The 18314-nt window shown below is 38.3% G+C and overlaps 1 protein-coding gene across 1 annotated transcript in view; it reads left to right on the forward strand.

Moving 5' to 3' along the window:
- Nucleotides 1-18314, forward strand: part of NPHP3 (nephrocystin 3) — a 30594-nt gene that overhangs the window by 4985 nt on the left and 7295 nt on the right. The window contains exons 5-23 of the mRNA XM_082045418.1: nt 898-1031; nt 1755-1915; nt 3845-3992; nt 5836-5910; nt 6468-6647; nt 7845-7948; nt 8638-8752; nt 9605-9748; nt 10092-10189; nt 10884-10986; nt 11571-11653; nt 12676-12814; nt 13614-13778; nt 14278-14375; nt 15234-15356; nt 15697-15886; nt 16029-16270; nt 16587-16662; nt 17833-17960. Of these exons, the coding sequence (XP_081901544.1) occupies nt 898-1031; nt 1755-1915; nt 3845-3992; nt 5836-5910; nt 6468-6647; nt 7845-7948; nt 8638-8752; nt 9605-9748; nt 10092-10189; nt 10884-10986; nt 11571-11653; nt 12676-12814; nt 13614-13778; nt 14278-14375; nt 15234-15356; nt 15697-15886; nt 16029-16270; nt 16587-16662; nt 17833-17960 (2506 nt within the window). The remainder of the gene's footprint in view (nt 1-897; nt 1032-1754; nt 1916-3844; nt 3993-5835; nt 5911-6467; nt 6648-7844; nt 7949-8637; nt 8753-9604; nt 9749-10091; nt 10190-10883; nt 10987-11570; nt 11654-12675; nt 12815-13613; nt 13779-14277; nt 14376-15233; nt 15357-15696; nt 15887-16028; nt 16271-16586; nt 16663-17832; nt 17961-18314) is intronic.

Raw genomic sequence — 18314 nt, forward strand, 5'->3', positions numbered from 1 at the left:
TTAGGGGGGCATTTATGGAAATCTGATTGCAAGACCAGGGTGTATGCATTGTTACGTGAATCAGTGGTGGATAATTTCTTATCAGTAATTGTTGCTTGTGAACTTTGTTTCCCAAATGACCTCTTGTAAATTGTCTTCTGGTGTTCTGCTTTCCCTCACTGTTGTCCTGGCACTGGAACCCCTTCTGCATATGGTTGACTTTGTTGGGAATATCATCCTTTTTTCTGTGATCCTTCAGTCTCTGATTCAGAAGTCTGTGCCTGCAAAGTGGGAGGGGAGGGTCTGCTCTGTGGTGGCTCCAGCTTCATCCACTAAGCCTTTTATCATTCATTGTGGTACTGAAAGGAGAACCTATTCCTATCTTGAAAGAATGACCTGCCACAAAATGAAGAACCTAAGAAAGCTTTAAAATTCATTGCTTCTGCATGGAATTGACATACAGTACTACAGAAAGCAATGGATTTTGTCTCAAGAAGAGGAAGTCCCCATAGTGTTTGTTGTCGTTTATTCTCATGGTCTAACTGAAATGCATGTAGATCCGGAAGGAAAAAAATAATGGACTATTATGAATGATTTTATTATTCCTGCATATTTTTAATTATTTTACAACTATCAGCTTGATTTTGTGGATACATTTAATCAATCCTATTTGAAGGAAATATCATTGTAATGATAATACGAATATATTTAACATAGTTGTTTTGCCACATTATTAATTATATGACATTATCAGATGATAAGGCTTCTCTAAATTCAAATTCATAAAATTAGTGTAAAAATGTTACTACCAGTTTAAATAAAATGTAGTATTTGTAAAGTTAAGAGGTGATGACTTATCTGTTATGTAGTATAACCAATTGTGAACATCTCTAGACTGGCATTTTTTTTCATTGGCAGATGATTGGGATGCTGCTGTTGCCAGTTTATTACAAGTTACTCCTCTGTTTTCCCACTCGCTGTGGAGTAGCACAGTAAGATGTTTCATTATTAGTACTGATGAGACTCAGCCAGAAGTGGACATCTTCATTAGAGTGAGTACCTCTCAAACTTACGCTAACTTACATGCTGTTTTGTTTCCACTATTATATTTACTCGGAAATTTGTCTAATATTTCTTCGAAGCTTTAGTAGAATGATAGAATCATTTCAGTTGGAAGAGACCCTCAGGATCATTGAGTCCAACCATAACCTAACTCTAGCACTAAACCATGTCCCTAAGAACCTTGTCTAAATGTCTTTTAAACACCTCCACGGATGGTGACTCCACCGCTTCCCTGGGCAGCCTGTTCCAATGCCTGATAACCCTTTCCATGAAGAATTTTTTCCTAATATCCTATCTAAACCTCCCCTGGTTCAACCTGAAGCCTCTTCTCCTATCACTTGCTACTTAGGAGAAGAGACCAACACCCTCCATGCTACAATCTCCTTTCAGGTAGCCGTAGACAGCAGTAAGGTCTCCCCTCAGCCTCCTTTTCTCCAGGCTAAACAGCCCCAGTTCCCTCAGCTGCTCCTCATCTGACTTGTGCTCCAGACCCCTCACCAGCTTCATTGCCCTCCTCTGCACTTTCTGTAGTACCTACTACTTCTAGTACCTCTCTAGTAGGTATAGCCTGATTTCAGTGAAATTAGTGAAAGTATTGTCAAGGACTTCAGAGGAAGAAACCTCCTAGAGAAAAGAAACTGATATTTATCTAGTAAGTCCTTAGTGCCGTGCATATTTAGTAGTAAAGCACTGTTATTAAAATTTGCTTTCAGAATTACTCACCAAAACTTCAGAGAATCTGTGAAACAATGGGGTACTTCTTTCAAGTTGTTAATTTTTCAGCAGAAAATGAAAGGCCTCTTAAGGATGTAATAAAATGGGAAATTGAAAAAAGTTCGGTAGTCATTTTGCTCCTGCATTTAACTTTGCCAAGGTAAGTGTTTTTCAGACTAGCTAAGCAAATGGAAAACGATAATTCATGCTGAATGCACAGCATATTAAAATGTATGTGGTGCTTTGCTTGGTACATTTCCTAAGCTAGTGTCTTCTAAGTGATACTCCTTCAAACTTTAGGTTTGCTAGTACAGACAGTTAAAAGAATATATCAGCTTTGTATCATTTCCTTTTTCTTGTAGCTACAGATTCTCTTCAAATACAGCCAGAAAGATGTCCTCCTAATACAGAAATATTTTGCTTTCCAAGGGCAGCTCTGAATTCAAGATGCCTGGTGTGAATGTCCACAGTGTTTTTCATTTGCTTATCTAGCCTTACATCTGTCTGTGGTATTTTGAGTTTATTCTGCCACATTATTTTCTATCTTTGGCTGTTTTTTGGACTGATTTCATGGTCTGTGTGGTATGTTATGCTAACTTTCTACAGCTTAATGTACTGAAGTCATGATGTTTTATGATAAATGGTGATGCAATGTGTTCTGTTTGTTCAATGAGTAATTTCCTGACCCTCTAGAAGAAGAAACATGACTTACCAAATGAAAAACAACAAACTAGGGATACTTTTAGAATTGTGTTAGGACTCTTCCTGTTATCCATTTGGGAATTTTGGGCAGAGTTTGGTTTTGATATTTGGAGGAGGGAGGGGTGTCCCTTTGCTAAAGATGAGAGAAAAAGGGATTAGAAAAGTTAATATTAAGGATCACAGAGTGGTCATTCCAAAACATCTGTATGAATGCAAAAATCTGAAAATACTAGTATGCATTAAATTTCATATTAGGGGTAGATTTTGAACTCCAGAGATTTCAAATACTGTTATATTATTAGAGCTCTTGTGTTAGCTGGACCTGTTTCTGTAAATAAAACGTCTGTCTGCAGAGAATTAAATGCCGGTATAAGATACTAGTAGCTAAGATTTACAACAGTGGAGTGCTTCAGGGAGCAGCCAGGTACCACAGAATTCGTGTCGATTCGTTTTCGTAGAGGGATAAGACTAGAGCTGCCGTACATTTATGCTCTTGGAAAGATAATGTCAGCTGCTGAGGGTATATTGGTACTCTGAGGGGATACTGTTGCTAAATAACCTAGTATTATGTATGTGGGTCACAGGTGTTTAAGAAAGAAATAGAAAAACAGAAACAACCTGAAACCAAACCACACATACACAAAATACAAACAAACAAACCAAAAAAGCAAACAAAAAACCACCACCACAAAGAGTGTTCCTCCCCACAGTGTTCACTTAGAGAGTTTCTTTTAGATAGACTGTGATGAAAATTGTAGTGCTCGTATAAAGAACATAAGATTTGAGAGATTCTTTGTGCTGTTTTCAGCATTCCAGAGTTTTATAGTTCCTTCTGTGGAACAGCAATAGATTTTTGGGAATGATATCCATAGATATCATTCACAGGTATAAATACAAAGTGCTTTTGTGTTTAGAGGTGTGTATTTCAAGCCCTATAAATTGAAAGACTCTTCTACAAGTACTAAAGGACTTTTCCTAAAAAGATCGAGGAATAGAACAGAGCCTTCAAATAAGTGATAGCAGAGCATGCATATGATGCTTATTAATTCTGTGTGAATCCATGTTCTTTTCATGTATGGCAATTACCTTTCATTCTACCTACTGGTATGACAGGAAGTTCAGCTTTTAATTTACAAAGCAATAATAATAGAAATTAATAAATGGCTTAAATGTGTTTGGTACAAGTAGCATAAATTTCTCTCTTCACTCCTTCTTGCTTCAGAGTTTATCTTAAATTCTCTGCTGAAGTATTTTCTTGCCCTTTGTTGTAAATAGATGTGACTTTTGAATTAGATTTTGCAGTGAAACCCAGCTTTGGAGCTCCTGTTGATTGAACTGTTTACTACAGCAGTGTAATATAGCACAAGAATGCTGATTTCCAATCTAGTTGTTTGTTGGAGGATTGCGAAGAAGCCTTTTTGAGAAATCCAGAAGAAAAGCCCCGGCTAATTTACCACAGAAAGGAGGATGGCAGAGTCAGTTCCGTCTCAGTGCAACAGCTAATTGAGCAAATTTCTTCCATGAACAAAGCAAAGGTATGGCATTTTGAAGAGTGTTGAATTTCCCTGCTATAAACAACCTCAAGTACTAACAATCCCAGATTTTAGGAGAAATTGCATTATACTCAGTGCTCATTGTATGAGCAGATTAATGAAGCTGAAATTTATGAATGTTATGAAATTTTAATTAGCAGGGGAGGAAAAAAGCTACTACATTTTCACAGAAAAAAAGATCCCTGTTTTATAAGGATAGAATTTCTCACCTGGGTTTAGCCATTTAAATGGCAAAGTTATTTATCTAAGGTACTTTTGTAGCCACTGAGGAGAAAGAAGTGTACCTCCAGAGGGATTCCTCCCATCTGAAAATAGATCATAGAATTAATCATAGAATGGTTTGGGTTGGAAAGGACCTTAAAGATCACCTAGTTCCAGCCCCCTTGCTATTGGCAGGGATGCCTTGCTCTAGACCTGGTTGCTCAAAGCTCCGTCCAACCTGGTCTTGAACACTTCCAGGGATGGGACATCCACAGCTTCTATGGGCAATCTGTTCCAGTGCCTCTCCACCCTCATGGTGAAGAATGTCTTCCTTATATTGAAATCTGCCAGTACCCACAGAAATCTGCAATACCCGCAGACGCATCTCATCAGGTCTCATGAACTTATGCACATTCAAGTTCTTTAGATGGTCCTGAACCTGGTCTTCTCCTACAGTGGTCAGTTGTTCATTGTCCCAGCCCCTGCCTTTGCCTTCTGTGACTTGGGTGGTTTGGCTATAGCACTTGCCAGTGAAGACTGAGGCAAAAAAAGTCATTGAGTACCTCAGCATTTTCCGTAACCTGGGTAACCAGGTCTCCCTTTTCCTTCTGGAGAGAGCCCACATTTTCCCTAGCCTTCATTTATCACCAGTGTACATATAGAAGATTTTCTTGTTGTTCTTGATGTCTCTGGCCAGTTTTAATTCTATCAGGGCTTTAATTTTCCTAACCTGACCCCTGACTGCTCAGACAGTTTCTGTGTATTCCTTCCAAGCTACCTGTCCTTGGTTCCACCCTGTGTAGGCTTCTTTGTTGTGTTTGGGTTTGTCCAGGAGCTCCTTGTTCATTCATGCTGGCTTCTTGGTGGTTTTACCTGACTTCCTCTTTGCTGGGGTACATTGCTCCTGAGCTCAAAGGAGGTGATCCTTGAATATTAACCAGATTTCTTGGGCCACTCTCCCTCCAGGGCATTAGCCCATGGTACTCTACCAAGCAAATCCCTGAAGAGGCCAAAGCCTACCCTCCTGAAATCCAGGGTAGTGAGCTTGGTGTGAGACCTCCTCACTACCCTAAGGATCTTGAACTCCACTGTTTCATGGTCACTACAGCCAAGGCTGCCCTTGAGCTTCACATTCTCTACCAGTCCCTCCTTGTTGGTGAGAACAAGGTCCAGCAGAACAACTCTCCTCTTTGGCTCCTCTGTCACTTGGAGAAGGAAGTTATCATCAGCACATTTCAGGAACCTCCTGGATTGCTTATGCCCTGCTGCATTGTCCCTCCAACAGAAATTGGGGTGGTTGAAGTCCCCTATGAGGACCAGGGCTTGTGAACATGAGGCAGCTCCTATCTGTCTATAGAGGACCTCATGTGCTCGGTCATCCTGGTTGGGTGCCCTGTAGCAGACCCCTGCTGTCAGTTGCCGTTTATTTCCCTCTACAGAGAGAACTCTTGAGAACAGCTGAAACTAGGTGCCCAACATCTAAAGTTTAGGGAAAGTGAATCCTACCTAAGAAATGCAACAGAATAGAATTTAAATGTGTTTCATAATGTTTTTGTTGGAAGTCCTAGATACTGTTCCCAATTGGGTTTAGAGTTGTGTCATGCTTTGCCATTTACTTTTTCAGATGATTGATCATATTGGAGGTGTGGAGGAAGGAGCATATGAGATCTATAGTTGTGTGGAAAAGATAATTAAACAGGTAGAGTACATGATGCATTTCAGCTTTTTCTGTTCCTTCTCTGATTTATGATCTTAAGTGATGTCAGTGTGATTACTATATGCTACTTAGATGTAATTCAAAGGATCTTTTTGTGTTTTATCATTCATATCTGGCAAGCAAAGAAATCTGCAAGTGGAAAATAAAAACCAAAACTGGGCAGTGTTTTTATGGACAGAAGTAGAAATAACAGGGCAAACAGATCTGTTTGTAGCCTAAATTCTCTTTTAATTTCTTTTTATCCATATTATAGCATAAGGAAAAATTGTATATTCGATTCTCTCCATATCATTCCTTGCGGTTTCTTCCACTATGAGAAGACTATAAACAATGTCTTGAGACCTGTGCATTCAGAGTTAACTTCGTTTCATCTAATTTCTCATTTATTTATGTTCTCTGCTAGCCTAGAAGGAAATGAGAGTATTGATCTTAGTAGAGCCATACTCATATACAGTGAAATTGAGACTTAACACCAAACGTGCCTGAACTGTTAAGAATTACAGTTGCAGTTTTCTCCTTGTAATTTTCTTTTTCCTTAGGATATATTGGGGTGTGAAATGACAGAACTAGAAGGCAAGGATTTGGGTAATAAGGAAGAGTCTACTGCTCCTGAAGAAGAAGTTTTCGGTGATGTATTGTGGGATGCACATGATGAACAGGAACAGATGGAAGCTTTTCAGCAGGCCTCTAATTCAACATGTGAGCTGGGATTTGAGAAAGTAAGTGCACTGGAAATGTATATGGACAAAGTCATCATTCACTTCTGTCTCTTGTTAGGGAAGATGTACTTCTACAGAAGAAGCTGTGTCTTGAGAGTATCCTTGACGCTATTACTCCTTAGGCCAGAAGAAGCCATATGTCTTGTATAAATGACATATTTGTTTTCTAGGAGAGATGCCAGTTTGTGTGTTGTTGAATGACATTGATGAAGAAGCAGTCATTCCTACACTGGGGAAAAGCACTATAACAGTGTAGGGTGTCCTCCTAGGCTTTGGTTGTCAACAGAAAAGCCTCTGAACACCTTTTTTATTCTTTTGAGGCAATCCAGGCTGTGTCTTGACAGCTGGAGTTAGGTCTTTCAGAGGTGACTAATGAGAAGATTTCATCTCATCAAGCAGCCATGTGTATATGAGAAGAACACAGGAAACTTTAAAGTACAGAGCTGCTGAATAGCTCCATACTTATTACTTGAAATAAAATTTTTGAAACATTTCAAATTGGTGGTACCAGGAACAGTTATATTTATGGAAGGTATAGTGAATGTAAGAAGAAGAAACATTAAAGTGATCATGGAAAGTGATGTGACAGTTTATTTGGACAACATTGCTTAATGTTACAATGTAACATAAGCATGCAGTTTCTGTGATACTGTATTTAAATTTTTAGTACCCCTATTTTACTAGCACAATTTATTATTTTAGTTCATGACTCGTATGTTGGCAATGCTTTGGAGAATTGTGTCCTCTTTACTACACTCTAGAACACTAAAATAATAGAACATTAATAGAAAAAATACCTATGTGTATCTTAATGCACCTCCACTTCTTTTTTGCAGACAAAATATTTCTCCCAAGTGGATGAAGGGTGGTTTGTCTTGTTGTCATCCTGAACTCTGCTACAGCACTCTTGGGCATTCATGTGGTGTGCCTCAAAATACCATTCATGGCAACTTTGAAGGCAACCATATCCAGTGCAGTGGAGTAGTTTGGGGAGATGGGGGTGAGGAAGCCTGAACAAACATAGTACCCAATTGCTCTCCTGTAGTAACACTAATTCAGTTTATTAGCTTTTCAGTATTTATTCCCTTACCTTAATAAATCTGTACATGTGTTTTGTATCTAGATTGTTTATATCACCAAGCACTACATATCTCCCTTAAACAGTGGAATATTTGTAATGATTGGGTTTTTTTGTAGTATTTTGAACGTCTAAATGACCTAGTAGCAGCACCAGCACCAATTCCACCTCTGCTTGTATCAGGAGGACCAGGCTCTGGGAAATCTCTTCTTCTGTCAAAATGGTAGTTTAACTTTTTTTTCTTTTTTTTTATATGAATGTAACTTAAGAAAAAAAGGTTCCATTACATTTTAAATATCATATCAGTTTAATTAGAGATAAAATGGGAGCATTTACAAAGCAATGAAGTTATAGAAGCATCCTGGAAAGATTTGTAATAACTGAGTAGGTAATGCCATCTGGACTGCCTTTCACATCTTCCTGGCTCCAGTTGCAACACCCTACAGATCTGTCTTTGCACAGCGTTAAGAAGTGGTTTCAGTAGCTCAATAGTGTTGCCTATCACTGATACACAAGAAGGGTCATTTGGAGTCTTTTAAAGTGAAATAAAGGAAAGACCAAAGCTAATAATTTATCCTAGAAATGCATTTTATGGTCACTTGTAGGCTATGACAACATTTGCTGACATAAAAATAAATGGGTAGTGTCATTACTTCTTGAAAGCTTAGTGACGTGTGATTGTCCAGTGCCAGGAAGGGCACTTGTCAGTACTGTAGAAAGCTGAAGTGGAATCTCACATAAAAAGTTAAATTATAGCCCAAGAAATGTCTATCCTATTTTGTAAGATAAACATGGAACACCTCTAGGTCAGTCACTCTCTGTCCTTTGGCAAAACTGATCATTTTTCTTTGAGATATATTTGCAAAATTATAGTCTGTTAAGTGCCTTTTGGTTTTTTCCTTCTCTCATTAGGATTCAATTGCAACAGAAGCATTCGCCAAACACACTAATTCTTTACCACTTTGTTGGGAGGCCCATGTCTACTAGTTCAGAATCTGCATTGATAATTAAACGTCTTACTTTAAAGGTATGCTGTATTTTTACATACCCGGCATTGTGTGGTTCTTTGGAAAGTGCCTGTGTGTGTATGTCAAAAGATAACATTTGCTCTACGGGATTTCTACATCAGTTAAGAGTAATACAAATTTAAAGCACTATAGAATGGGGGCATCTGATCCTATACATTGAATGCAGATCAAGTAAATAGCATCACTGGGATGTTTTAGTAGATTTCCATTAGCAGTTATGCTTCCAGTGACCTATATTGATGGCTTATAAAACTGTATAAGCTTCTTCCAAAATTTCCTGCCATCTGGCCAATGAGAGAGGCAGGTAGTACCTCTTCTGGCTTTGTGTTTAGGAACCTGAGGCTGTATTCACAAGCTGGCACCGTATCATTCCTAGCCTAGTTTCTCTCCTATGTTTATTTATTTTTTAGTTATGAGTTAGATATGTGGGGAATAAGTGAGGAGTATTTTTGTAGCAGGGTTTGAGCTTTTTCTTTCTCGGGGTGGCACTAAGAACCTCACAGGACTAAAACCTTTAGAAAAATGAACTCAATTTTCTTATGTATTTTAGAAGTTTGCCTGTTCAACCTGTGAAACTTGTAAACCCTTTAAGTCTCCAAATTCCTTGTCCTTTGTGCAAACTCAAGTTCTCTCTCTAGAATTTACACAATGAGTTCAATAAATATTCTTCTGCATATGCCAGCTTTCTGCATATACTAGAGGGAAAGAGTTCTGTGTGAACTTGGCTAGAAGAATTGCCCAAAATCATATGTAGGGTTGTTTTTTTGTGTGTATGTGTCTATGGGACTTCTTTCAACTATCCTAGTTTATTTTTAAGGTAGAATTTGTCATGTATGTTTATATTTCTGCAGCTTATGCAACACTCTTGGTTAGTGTCACCTCTGACTTTGGATCCAGCCAAACTTCTGGAAGAGTTTCCTCGCTGGCTGGAAAAACTTTCGGCACGTCATCAAGGCAGCATTATTATAATTATTGATTCTATTGACCAAATACAGGTATGTTTTTGAAATAGCATTTGTCAGTCTAAACAGACTTTGACTGTTGTAATAGGTTCAGCTATATGTATCTAATGGAAACATTAATGTTTGTTTTGCTCTGAAAAACACGTACAGAAAATGCTTTTGCAGAAGGTGCAGATGAGGTAAAATACAGTATTTCATTTTTATAGATAAAATATGTGTTCATTTGTTTGGTTGATTTCAAGAACTGAATTGTAAACAATTTTTAAGGACACTGGAGAATGTAAGACTCCTTTCACTGAGCTGTGCAGTTAATAGAATCTATTTGGCATTTATTTTGAACAGTCTTTGTATTAAGTAACCAAAATTTGTTTTTAAGCAAGCTGAGAAGCATATGAAATGGCTGATAGATCCACTGCCAGTGAATGTGAGAGTGATTGTATCAGTGAACGTGGAAACATGTCCACAGGCGTGGAGGTATGTTGTATTTCTGAGGTGTTTCAAAGTAGCCTGGGTTAGAGTTGTTATTCTAAATTACAGTTGCTGGTTGAGGAGCAAACTGCCAAATTTGTCAAGATAGAATAAGGTTTTGCAACCACTGAAGACAATGAAAGCTTCTCTTTTGTAACTGCAGTGAGGACAGGTTTTAGGTGTTGTGAAACCAGATTGTGGATAATAATTATAAACTAATATGTCAAATAGATGATGCACAATGCAATTGCTCACCACCTGTCAGTCAATACCCAGCCAGTTTCCAAGCAGCAGTCCCCCCAGCTAAATGTTCCCTAATTTATATACTGAGCATGATGTCATATGGTATGGAATATCCCTTTGGCCTGCTGGGGTCAGCTGTCCTGGCCATGTCCCCTCCCAGCTTCTTGTGCATCTCCAGCCTCCTGGCTGAAAAGTCCTTGACTTGTTATAAGCATTGCTTAGCAACATCCAAAACATCCCTGTATTATCAGTGTTCTTCTCATACTGAATCCAAAACTCAGCACTATACCAGCTACTAGGAAGAAAATTACCTCTATGCCAGCCAAAACCAGGACAAGCTTCAATTACTGCTTTGATATAAATTTTTAAAGAGCTCCAGAACTTTGATGGCTTTTTTTTTCTTTTTTGTGTGCTATTTAATAGGGTCTGAATGTAACTTTGTTCTCTCTTACCAAAGGTTGTGGCCCACTCTTCATCTCGATCCACTGAATTCCAAAGATGTTAAATCTCTCATTAGTGCAGAATGTAACTTTGCAAATATTAAATTGACTAAAGAGCAGGTATGTCTGTTGCAGTTCTTCTAAAGTACCTTACTCTTATATAACTTGTAATGAAAACATGGAAAGATGAAATAAGCACAGCTGCCAAAAGGAAGTATTATATTTAGCTAAGTAAATACTGCTCAAGATGGGACATGGTTTGAGCATTTTTACCCCATGGCTCATAGTGCTCAAACACAGATGGAACAACATAAATTATTAACACAAAAACAGCGGAGTTGCACATATTGCTGTAAACACGTTCTTTTATTTTAGAGCAATAGAAAGTTTAGTATTGCATAATACTATAAAAATGATTGGCAGAGTGGGGAAAAAGGTATTTTAACTCTCTCTCTTGGAGACTGATTCTCTAAGGTAATCTTTGAGAGATGTAATGTTTAGATCATTACTTTTTAAATCTTAAATTCAGAAGGACACCTTCATTTGTATGCTCCTATAACTACAAAAAAGCAGTATTATTTGTGGTAGTTATCATGTCACAGTCTTGAGATGTTATAGATAGAAGCTTATCTAGAACTTCTATTTCCTTGTCAGTGAACATTTTATTGGTGTGGTTAATTTTCATCATTTTCTTTCAAATGTAGGAAAAGAAGCTTGAGAGACATTGTCGTTCTGCCGCAACTTGCAATGCTTTATATGTCACTCTCTTGGGCAAAACCATTGCTTGGTAAGTTGAGATGATGTTGAAATGACTGTGCTCATCACTAAATTAGAAGACATAAAGTAGGTTTGTTAGCATTTTGAAATACATTCATTTAACACAGAACAAATCTCATGAAGAACAAACAGAGCAGTGTACAAAGCTTTCCCACTTCATTGACTGTGAAAACAATGGGAAGAAAGATCAGAGTGTGTACAATCACCATTTTGATACTAGATGCAGTTATATCTGTCTGCTTTCAGCTCCTCTGCTTTTATTTTATTTTAATGTTGTTCTGCTTCCTCAGTATGTTAGTTGCTTCAGTGCTTTTTAAAGGTATTTGGAGAATGTGGTATCATTTTGTTAAACAGTTTAATTCAGGTCTGTTGTATTTACTGATGTACCAGATAGTTTGCCTCATAGATTTTTAAGGCTAAATGGTAGTTCAGCAACTATTTAGTTTAACATCCTGCATATGGTATTGTTCCCTATAATTCCTGCTGCGGAGAAAATTAATCTTCCCTCTTGTGCAAGGGAATACTTAATAAGTGCATTGGTGTATTATTAACCTAGACTTCATCTTGTTGAGAAAGACACGTTTTTAGTTTAGAGACTCCCAGAAAATGATACACTGATTGATAATTTACTCTGGGTGACTGATTTTCATTATTTTTTTTTGTTTCTGTTTTATGTCCTAAAACGCTTAATTGGTCTTGAAAACATGCTTTGTAAATGCATTAAATGAAACAGCAGCATCTTTATCCAGTCTCTTCTTATTTGGTACTCCTGCTGGAGGAAAAAACCACTGCAACACACTTTTATTTTTTTAAATAAAAATGTTGCAATTATTAAGAAAAATGAGACAATATGACAGAAGGTGGCTTTGGGTATTCACCTCTTCTGTGTTTAATCTCACCAGATGCTGTGCACCTTTTAAACACAGTAGGAATTCAGAGTACTTTTGAGATAGACCTCTTCAGTAGTTTCAATTCATCTTACTCAGCCAAATTTAGTACACTAAACCGTGCCCTTTTTGTCCTTCTGCGTAGTGTCAGAAATACAGGAAATATTGATGAAACCCTTCAACGGTGTTTCCAATGTCAAGACACAGTATCACTGTACAGGCTCATTCTGAGATCAATTCAAGAGTCATTGCAGAGTGATAAAGAGAAAGGTCTTTTGAGAGAGGTAAGCAGAGAATGCATCAATATTTCTACAGGTAATGTATATCCTTCCTGGAAAGAGTGTTTCTTAAAGGTAAATATGTTGGTTCATATGTATGATTCAGAGATTACTGTATTATTAGTATAGAAGGAACAATTTTATTAATCATATCTATTGCATAACTATAGAACATATGACTGCTTTGTGTTAAATTTCAACCAAGTCGTTGTCGAACGAAACAGAGAACTTTTCCACCATAATATGATAGAGAATTAGTGTTTCTTTGCTGATTGCTACCCAGATCCAATGAGTAGCTACACTGAGCATGGTAAATGTAATCAAAACCTGGCATCTTTGAATACAGGGCATCACTTATTAGATTTTTGATTCCTCTTCCTACCATTGCAGAATTGCCCTGTTGTGTGGAACATTTTTTTTTTTACTAGGACATGATACTTGATGATTGCTAGAAGTTCTTTGGTTCTAGCAGCATAAGACCTTCAGCATTTTTACTTATATGGAGGTTCCTTGTGATAATGGGGTTATTTTCCCCCAGTGTTTTAGAGGAAAGTCTAAGAAGCTGGTTGTTTGGCCCAGAGTGTCCCATTTGGTGCTTTATCTATTAGAATATTAATCCATTAGCACTAAGAGTTGTACTTTGAGGACGGAAGAGGGAAAGAGCTTGTGTAGGCAGGATTTTTTTCTCCCTTGACATATGAAGTTAAACACAGTGATATACAGTATTTTTCTTAGAATTTCAGTGTAACTGAGCTCTGCAGCAAATATTCTTAACTCTGTAAAATAATTTTTCTGCTTTTTGTAGATATTGTGTGTCATTGGTGTTAGCCACAATGGTGTGAGTGAGTCAGAGCTGATGGAACTTTATCCTGAACTATCTTCTGCGGTGTTAGCCTCGCTTGTTCACAGCCTGCACAAAATGTGTTTGTTGACGTATGGATGTGGTTTGCTAAAGTTCCAGCACCTCCAGGTAAACTTTGTAATTTTAAACACATGCAAGTGAAACTCTACCCCCTAAGCCCCTCTGGTTTTTAGTTAAGTTCTGTTGTTAACTAGGTAGGTTGTGTTATATTTATGTTTGCTCATCTATTTTCCTTAACATCTGGTCTGATGTTAGAATCACCTTGACAGCTACTACAGCTGTGATACCAGTATTGGTCAGCAGTTAAAACCTGGCATGTAAAACCATCAGAAATTTCTGATTTATTATTTATTAACTCCATGTATCCTAGAAAACACTAAGTCCACAAGAAAACAAGCACAATTGAATGAGAAGGGAATATTATCCGAACAAACAGAGCTTTGCTCTGATGTAAGACAGTCTGTTCGTAGTGCCTTTGTCATCAAAAGAATTTCAGTTCTACAACATGAGATGTGTTTCATAAAATCTGTCATAGCACCCTGTGTATCTTCAGCACTTAATAAAAAATTAAATGCATTCTCTTTCTCTTAATTATACTCTCTTTCAGGCTTGGGAGATGGTGAGGCTAGAGTATATGGAAGAAGGTGAAAATGTTATTTCTGCCTATAGACAAAAACTAGTGGAGTATTTCACCATGCAGCTAAGGTAGGTCACAGTTCCTCAAGATGAGCTAAATTGCAGGCTTTATGCCTCATGGACATTTTTGTTTTCTTCTGTAGCTTATTTGTCTAATTTCAGTAAATTATTATGGCAGAATAACTCTGCAAAGCCCTAGTTATCAGTTTAGCAGTTTATTATTGATACGTTGCTTTTTAATCACAGAAAAGATTGAGGACTATGGAGGGGAATGGACATATAATAAAATTATCATGTGAAAAGTTAGGGCATATATTTATACCATGTCAGTTATTTTGTGGTAATGGGCCACATGTAGATTTTTTAACACCCAATAAATGCTAGGAAATTTGAGGTTGCTTGGAACTTGAAGAAGCAGCAGATGACCAGTTGTGTCAAGCAAGCAATTAGCACATAGACAAGAGGAGGTCCAGTAGAACAGCTGAACAGCTGGAAGTTCATATCCAGCTTGAAAGCTGATTTGCATTTACAGTCCTGAGTGAGTGTGTCCCAGCTGCGGGCGAGGGCTTACTGCTTCCCAGAGCATGCACTTGGGTAGCAGAAAGCCAAGAGGGCCACAGTTTGCCAGGCAAATGAGGCACAAAGGGATAGTGGGCTGCTGCAGGGCTGCAGTCTTGTGCTAGCAGGCACAGATGAGCCCATATGGGAGGGAGGAGCAGCTTTCTGTGAGGTACCTGGGAGTTCCAGAGCCCTCTGAGGTGAAATTAAAATGAAGATGTGAGGAAATGGTGTACATAGGTCTAATAGTACTCTGTCTGTTTAGACATTCAGGTATGGCAAATTGTACGCTTGCTTAGTTTTCACATCAAATTGATGAGTTCCGTTAGGCCTCTGAGTTTTCATTTGGATTTGCTTTTCTTTCAATAGTCGAGACCGAGTGACTTGGAGAAGTGCAGATGAACTCCCCTGGCTCTTCCAACAACAGGGTGATAAGCAAAAGCTACACAAGTGTCTTCTGAATCTCTTTGTATCCCAGAACCTTTACAAAAGGTACAAAGGTAGCCACTGCTTTGGCACTTATAAACATTTTGAAGTGATTCTTGTCAATATAAATCAGAAACTGATAGATATAGATTAAAGTAGTACAGGCTGAAATGCTGCATGCTGTTGTCATGTAAATAATGTATTTTTTCTATTCTGTTAATACCTGGGGGTTGGTAAAGAGATGAATACTGCTGTTGAACAGCGTTAGTCTCCAGGGGTTGTCTGTGTAGACACTGTAGCATAAAGACAAAATTCATGCATATGGCCCTTTTCTTCTAAGCTAGCATCAGTCTGAATAGAGGAGTATCAGAGATAAGATGAGCTTCTTATTTCCTTGTTGAAACAGGGGACATTTTGCAGAATTGCTGAGTTATTGGCAGCTGGTTGGGAAAGATAAGAGCTCTATGGCAGCTGAGTATTTTGACTCTCTGAAAGAATATGAAAAGAGCTGTGAGGGAGAGGAAAGTATGATCTGCCTGGCTGATCTTTATGAGACCCTGGGACGGTTTCTTAAGGACCTAGGTCTTCTCAGTCAGGTAAGTACATTTAGAGATTGTCCTATCAGCAAGGAGGCAAATTAAGCAGAGATTGGTGTGTGCTTTCTGTTGCAGTTGTTAAATTATTGTAGCATACAGGATGCTGCCTGCTGCCATCATATTTTGAACTTCGTTGTTACAGGCTGTAGCTCCTCTGCAGCGGTCTCTGGAGATTCGAGAGACTGCTCTGGATCCAGACCACCCGAGGGTGGCACAATCACTCCACCAGCTAGCAGGAGTTTATGTTCAGTGGAAGAAGTTTGGAAATGCTGAACAGTTGTATAAACAGGCACTGGAAATCTCTGAAAATGCTTATGGAGCTGAACATCCTCGAGTAGCCCGTGAACTTGATGCACTTGCAACTTTATACCAAAAGCAGAACAAGTGAGCTTAACTACACTGGTATTGTTCTTTTGTGTGGGGGTGGTAAAAAATAACAGCAAAGATTTTCTTCCTGAAGCCGAAATGTTTCTTAGTTTCTTTTTTAGAGTTTCAGAAATTCCAATGCAACCATGAGCATCCTCTCTATGTAGGGGCCAATTTTTGTGCTTAGTTTAACAAAAAACTTCTAGAGATAAAGGAGGAGCATTGCCTTAAATTCTCCTCAAATTTGTACACTCAAGTCATTTAGAAGCTTTCCATAATAATCGTTCTTGCTACATTTGTCAATTCTTCTAACACTCTAAATACCTGTTTTCAGGTATGAACAAGCTGAGCAACTGAGGAAAAAGTCCTTCAAAATACGCCAAAAAGCAGCAAGGCGGAAAGGCAGTCTGGTAAGGAAATGTTTGATATTTAATAAAAGTGCAGGGCATGTTGTGGCACTGCTAAATAGATGATAAAGTGTGTCTGCAGAACTGACAAAGCTCCAGTGCTTTTGATAATTGAGGGCATAGATAGTGAAGTAGCCTAGCAGCAGCTTTAGTGACTCCCTTTTCAACTGCTGCAAGTGGAGATGCATCAGTACAACTGGTATGGAATTGAGAGAGGTGGAAAAGAAATAAGTGGATCTATACATTTCAGGCGTGCAGAATTACTGCTGATAACAATTGGCTGTCAAAGGGGCAATGGAAAAAGGTGGTTGTCAGAATAACTAAGAGATTTATCCTACAAATACTAGTGAACGCAGTGCTTGATGCAGTGGATAATCCTGGTAATATTATTACGTGCTATACTGAGTTTTTCCCTATTTTTTTCTGCCATGTTTTCCAGCTACAGAATTCCTCTTGTCATTCTTGACAAAAAGGTTTGTTTATCTTATTGTGGCTGTGCTATAAGAGTTCAGCTGGTAACTCCAGAGCTCTAGTTGTAGTTCTAGTGAAAGGAGGGAAAAGCCATAAGAATATTGCTGTTTCCCCAGTGCTCAAATAAAAATGAATTTGGATCATGAAAATTTTGTCCATTTCTGTAATAATTTCTGCTGCACAAATATTTTTCTATTAAGACTGCAAAGATCAAGAAAAGGTGGAGTGGGTAACAATGGCTGCACTTTTTACTTGTAATTCACTTTGCCTGTGAGCTTTAGCTTGGCAGTCCATTTTACAAAGCTCCATGTGAAGCCTTGAGTAATACTTTATATGTGTTTATATATGGCATTAAGGGTAGGAGATTAACTTGATTTTATGTTTTTAGCTTATAAACCTAAGAATTTGATTTGAATTTTGTTATTTGACCTGTGGAGTTTAAGCAAATTAGCATGTATGATACAAAGAAAACAACTGTATGGCAGCACAGTAGCTTAAATTTCCCAGAAGCATTTTTGGTGGAATTTACTGTTAGATTGCAAATAAGCAGAATGCCTATGTACCATTTAGCTTGAAAACAGAATCTAAGTAGGATTATTGGGCTCCTTTATTACCAAACTGGGTCTTTTGATTTTCTGTCTTGAGACGTACACTTTAAAAGTAATGGTGATTGGTTTACCTTACCTTGTTATTTTGCTGCAGTGTGGCTTTGCTCTGCTTCGTCAAAGAGCCCTGCAATTGGAAGAGCTCACACTAAGCAAGGATACACCAGATAATGCTCGAACCCTCAATGAGCTTGGAGTCCTTTATTACCTGCAGAATAATCTTGAGTAAGTTGTATTAATTGTGATACATCCACTGAGTGTTCTCATACATCTAAATGGAACCAAAGCATTGAGAAATACCATTAAATGTAGACTTGGGATCAAGATTTGGTCTGCACAAGGGTATCTAGTGCACCCTCAGTAAGTTGTTTATCTGCTGGAGGGTAGGAAGGCCATACAGAGGGATCTGGACCCGTTGGATCAATGGACTGAGGCCAATTGTATCAGGTTTAACAAGGCCAAGTGCTGGGTCCTGCACTTGGGTCACAAGAACCCCAGGCAGCACTACAGGCTCGGGGAAGAGTGGCTGGAAAGCCACCTGGCAGAGAGGGATCTGGGGGGTGCTGATTGACAGCCTGC

Source organism: Streptopelia decaocto (genome assembly GCF_964273445.1).
Source record: "Streptopelia decaocto genome assembly, chromosome: 2".
Lineage (NCBI taxonomy): Eukaryota > Metazoa > Chordata > Aves > Columbiformes > Columbidae > Streptopelia > Streptopelia decaocto.